General features: G+C 43.1%; 1 protein-coding gene across 3 annotated transcripts in view; it reads left to right on the top strand.

Moving 5' to 3' along the window:
- The first annotated feature begins 72 nt into the window (after positions 1-72).
- Positions 73-5,615, top strand: part of LOC115217523 (digestive organ expansion factor homolog) — a 55,593-nt gene continuing 50,050 nt past the window's right edge. The window contains exon 1 of one of the 3 annotated variants that reach the window (XM_036507054.1): positions 73-236. In XM_036507054.1, the coding sequence (XP_036362947.1) occupies positions 142-236 (95 nt within the window). In that variant the 5' untranslated portion in view covers positions 73-141. The remainder of the gene's footprint in view (positions 237-5,615) is intronic. The other 2 variants (XM_029787247.2, XM_036507053.1) reach the window with 2 other exon arrangements.

The following is a 5,615-nucleotide window of genomic DNA, read 5'->3' as shown; positions in this document are numbered from 1 at the left end:
TGTATAACGGCTCGCGATTGGTTGGTCCGCTTTGGAAAAGACCAATCGCTTTTGCCGTTTGAGAAAAGCAATTAATAGCAGAGGGGGGGAAAAAAAGTAAAAGTTCGCAGCACCTTGGCACTTGTAACGAAGTGGCAAGAAATGGGTTATAAAAGGAAAAAATTGACCCATGTCCACAGCAGGAAATCTGCGAAAAGGGTGAAGAAAAGTTGTGAAAAGCCAGCAGGGAACCCGAAGTAAGTTATCTAAATCTAAAAATTTTAAATAACAAATAAATATGTGTGTGTATATATATCTATATACACACATGTATATATAAATATATACACACACACACACACACACACACGCACGTGTATATATATATATATATATATATATATATATACATACAACACGCGTGTATGTATGTATTGACGCATGCGCAATATCGACGTGAACGTAATGTTAAAAGGAAAACAAAACTCCAGTTAATTAATTTCGGTATTTAGTTTATTAAATTTATTAATTAGTGACACTGTCTTCCTAAATATCGATAACTAGCACAATTAATTGATTTCTACTTCAACTACGTTTGCGAAATACTTCTGTGCCGTATAATACCGAACCAAAGTATCTCTGACAGGAAAAAAATGCCACGTGCTCCCCCCCTCCCTTTCATCTCATTTTATAATTTACTTTTCATTTTTACGATTTCCTCAAAATAAACAGTCGATTATTTAGCATGGATTTAATCTATAAATAACGCTCTCTCCCTAAATTTATTGCCTTGTGTCAGTGTTAAAAGCCAATCATTAAACTTAAATCCTTCTTAATCAGTCGCCTAAGCTGCTTCATGTTCAGAATTAGTTTCGATTCACCATTTTTCAAACCGAATTCTTGTTTCTGTTTTATATCTTCTGAAATAATTATAAGATTTCTTCCAGTTGTTGTGTAACTCCAGACCAGGCCTATGAGCAAAGGTTTTCCAGCTGTGACCCTCCCGCCATTTTATGTTAGGGGATTCCAAGAATATTTATCGAGTGAATTCCAGCGACTGAAATTCCCTCGCTCCATCTTGTTACATCGGAGTCAACTTTTCTGGCTAGGAACAATGTCCTGTCCACACCCATGTGATGCATGGTATGCAGTCTCCGCAACTCTGAGTCACTCAGACGGCATACTGCAGCTACAGCCTGCTCCGCATCCTCTGGCACCTGCAACCAGGCTCGCTTTACCCTGGTCAGGACGTCCACCCTGTTCTTCTCGGAAGGCACAAAGATCACGCTCAGCTTCAGATTGAACTCGGTGGTTAGTTCACGCAGTATCCCCAATCGACGCTTTACCAGCATCTCTGCAGCCCCTTTGGTCCGCACCCTCCGCTCATTGGTGATGACTGCTGTCACCCAACCAAGTACAATGGCCGAATCAGTCCTGATTTCTATGGTGTGCAACCCCCACTTCAAGGCTAGGTCACCCCCTTCAACACGGCATCCAACTCCGCCACATTGGTATGACTGCAGTCATCCGTCTTCCTGAGCCAGGCTGCATCTTCCACCATGACGCCTCCCACTTCTAAGACAACCTCTATTGCGATGCTACTAGCGTCACACCATACAATCCCGCTCTTTGATTTGGGAACATACCAACTACCCCTCACTGGATCCTCTGCTCTTACTCTGACCAAGACTTCCTGCATCATGTCGATTGTCTTCTCCCCCACTCTATCGTTCCACTTCACTTCTTCGGCTCGTCTCTTGATGAAGCTACATGCTGTCCGGAGCCATCCTGCAATCGGGTAGTGTCCTACCAGCTTCCCACACACAGAGAACAGTTCCTGTCTACTCATGCTGGCGCCCAGTTCTGGGATCTCATTCCCTCGCCGAAACACCAACGCGCCGGCCTTGTCTCTCCATAGCTTAAGGCCCAGTGCAGCACCTCCCTCCATTGCCTCTGGTGGCTTGGCGATCAGTCCAAAACTCTTCAGGTGGCCTATGACCTCCATTGCTGGCATTACGGTTTCATCCATCAGAATATCATCAATGTACGAATTTGGTGGCCTTTTTTACTCTGTCCACTTTTCCCAGGATGGCTTTGAGAATTGTTGCCATAATCTTTGGCGCTGAATTCAGCTCGAGCCCCAACTTGGTCAGACAGTACATCCAGCCCTTATACCTGACAAGCTGGCACTTCCACAGTTTCTCAGCCACATGCACCTGTAGGAATGCCGACTTCAAATCAACGATCGTGAAGGCCCCTGTCATCTGCCTCCACTTTCGCAAGGTGTCTTCACAGACATCTGTGGCCTCGCCACCTGTATGACATGATACATGGTCATTCAGCTCTTGGAAGTCAAGCACTGTCTCTGGTAGCAAATGACCTCAGGCTTGGGTGACTCGCAGTTGCGGACCCTGGCACCAGAAACACTGTCCTTTGAACGGTCGCACACATTCTTTCTTCGACCCCTCTCCGCTGCTCCTAGCTCGGCCACTTTTCATTGTTGCAGTCGCTGCTACCGACGTTCTGCTGCACCCTGGCACCGGAAACACTGTCCTTTGAACGGTCGCACACATTCTTTCTTCGACCCCTCTCCGCTGCTCCTAGCTCGGCCACTTTTCATTGTTGCAGTCGCTGCTACCGACGTTCTGCTGCACCCTGGCACCGGAAACACTGTCCTTTGAACGGTCGCACACGTTCTTTCTTCGACCCCTCCCCGCTGGGTTGGTTCACTCTTATTGCAAGCATACAGGACCCAGTTTCCTGTTTTGGGGATACCATTCTCTGAAGCTATTTCGATCTTCATCAGTTAATGTTCATTTTCTATGCTAGCATGTGTTGGATGGTTTGACATGAGCTGTCATGGCTCCAATTGTCTCATTTGACACAATTTCCACAGCTGGATGCCCTTCCCAATGCAAACCACTTTACAGAGTGTACAGGGTGCTTTTTACATGCTGGTGAAAATATGATTACAAATTATAATTTATGTACCTGGTCGTCATTTGAATTGAAACTGAGAAAATGTTCTTTGTTATAAGGTTAAGAGATCTCAAAACAACTACCATCGTTTGAACATGCAGCCAGATACTCTTCCTACTTCCAAGCACAGTAATATTTCACCATGGCTGGGCATATTTTCGAAGCAAATGACACTGCTTGTATGATGGTGACACTCATTTACAGCTATCACATGAGGTCAACACAAGGAGAGAAAAACACATTTTATTTGTTTCTATGAATATGTATGTTTATAAATACATCCAGCAGTATCTTTTAGTTTTCATCTATCAAATTCACTTTCAAGGCTTTGTTCAGCCCAGGGCTAATAATAGAAGACATTTCCCAAGATGCCAAGTGAACCCAAAAACCATAGTGTCAGGAAATAGAAGCATTTTGAAAGCGTAAAATACCAAAGCTTTCACTCTTCCACATTACTTTCTTTGTAGAAAACACTTAATCATCATCATCATCGTTTAACGTCCGCTTTCAATGCTAGCATGGGTTGGACGATTTGACTGAGGACTGGCGGACCAGATGGCTGCACCGGGCTCCAGTCTTGATCTGGCAGGTTTCTACAGCTGGATGCCCTACCTAACGCCAATCACTCCGAGAGTGTAGTGGGTGCTTTTACGTGCCACCAGCATGGGGGGGGGGGGCAGTCAGGCGGTACTGGCAACGACCTCGCTCAAATCTTTTTGCACATGCCACCAGCACGGAAGCCAGTTAGCCACTCTGGCAACGATCACACTCGGATGGTGCTCTTAGCACCCTACTTAATGCCTTCTATATTTTGCATTTGTTTTCTGCAATAGAAGCCAGTTCCAACCGAAGTTGATTTTGCCTTTTAATCTGCCAGACAGGTAAAATAAAGTAACAGGCAAGTACTGGAGTCAAACTACTTTTGTATAACACAACCTTAGATGTGGCTGGAATTATAACAGGAGAATTTAAATCTCCAAGTTCTTACCTTTCCTAGCATGAAATATCATTAGCACTAACAAACCTTTCTTCCCATTACCAATGTGTTTTCAGCTTAAGAATTATTTAGTTGCTCACTACAATTAACTGGACATTCCTCATGTGGAAGAGCTCCCTTAAAAATTTCTCCAATTAACCTTAATTAGGGATTAAACCATCTGTTACTCTCCCCTCACACTCTTATGAAAGTATCTCTTCTCTTATGCTCACCTTCTTGTACCAAAGTGTTTTCTCTGGCACTCCATTATTACCTTTTTTTATCTCCTTTTCAACTACTCCTGCCGTTTCCTATCTAATGTGGGGTAGCCATGTATATCTCCTCTCTAGCAAGACGCCTGTGCTTGTCTCTCTATCATACTTTAGCCTTTCAACACCTGGGATAAATCCACCTTCCCCTCTTAAACCCCATCCCATTTAGCTGTGGGATTGTTTTCTTTTTCTGCCTTGCAAGTTGTTCAGCAACCTCATTAGCACTGGTGGTAGAGAAAAAAACACTGAATACATGATTAATTTGGTTGACCTTAGAAAGGGCATCTGTCCATAGAAACCATGCCAAAGCTGACACTGGAACTGGGTGCAAGTTTGTCTGATCCTGTCTAACTCATGCTGGATAACAGACATAGGCATTCTTTCGATATAACTTGACAAAATCAAAACATTTCACTTCGGCTATTTCCATGGAAGCAAATGACAGTTTGATTCTGTTTTCTGCTTGGAAATTTGCGGATTTTACATACACACCTGAAACAGGTAAGAACAAATGTGCAAGGCCTTTTTTCTTCAAGTTTAAAACGAGACATCGCTGGCATAATTTCGTTATATCCTATACGCCACAACCCACGGAAATACCCAAAGTGAAATGTTTTGATTTTGTTGAGTTATATCAAAAGAATGCCAGACATTAAATGATGATGGTGGTGCTAAGGATGAAATTCACCTCTAATGTAATCTGAAGAGCTTAGCTGTGGTTTTCTGTGGCATTAAAGCTAGTCTGTTACTGGTAGCTGTTACCCAGCGCTAAAAACCAAAGAAATATCAATTTTGCTGCTTACCACCTGCACTACTACGGAGAATTTGGTGAATCAGCAAGGATGTATCTATGCTGTTGCTTGACCTGCTGAAAATAGCAGCCAAACAGCCCTTAAACCATCTCACTGTCAGGGATGATATGTTGACTATCAAACGTGCAATGTCCTATGTCTGGAGTTAAAAAAGGGGTGAACTGCTCAGGACTGAGATTGAACCATTGGTCACAGATTAACAAAGGGCACAACACAGCACTGATGACTGGATGCTGACCATCGTCATTGGAAATTTCTTGAAGATAAAGAAATATACTTTTCAAAGTATTAAAAATGGCAGGACTAATTTAATGGCACATAAAGACTGGAGCCTGCTGCATCCTCCTGGCTTCCCAGACCCCGGTCGAACCGTCCAACCCATGCTAGCATGGAAAACGGACGTTAAACAATGATGATGATGATAAGTGGCAGAACTACCCTATGTTTCCTTTTATTATGCAAGTCAGTCATTCCTCAATAAAATCAAAACCCTTGTCTGATTTTCTGTACAGGATTATGTGTCCCATGTCTCACGTACATTTAAAATGGAAAAGAAGAAAAACACTTTTATAGAGTGTTTCTTTTTATTATGCAAGT

This window comes from Octopus sinensis, linkage group LG11, assembly GCF_006345805.1.
Source record: "Octopus sinensis linkage group LG11, ASM634580v1, whole genome shotgun sequence".
Classification (NCBI taxonomy): domain Eukaryota; kingdom Metazoa; phylum Mollusca; class Cephalopoda; order Octopoda; family Octopodidae; genus Octopus; species Octopus sinensis.
Note: the sequence above shows the minus strand (reverse complement) of the source record. Positions and strands in the feature narration are given on the sequence as shown.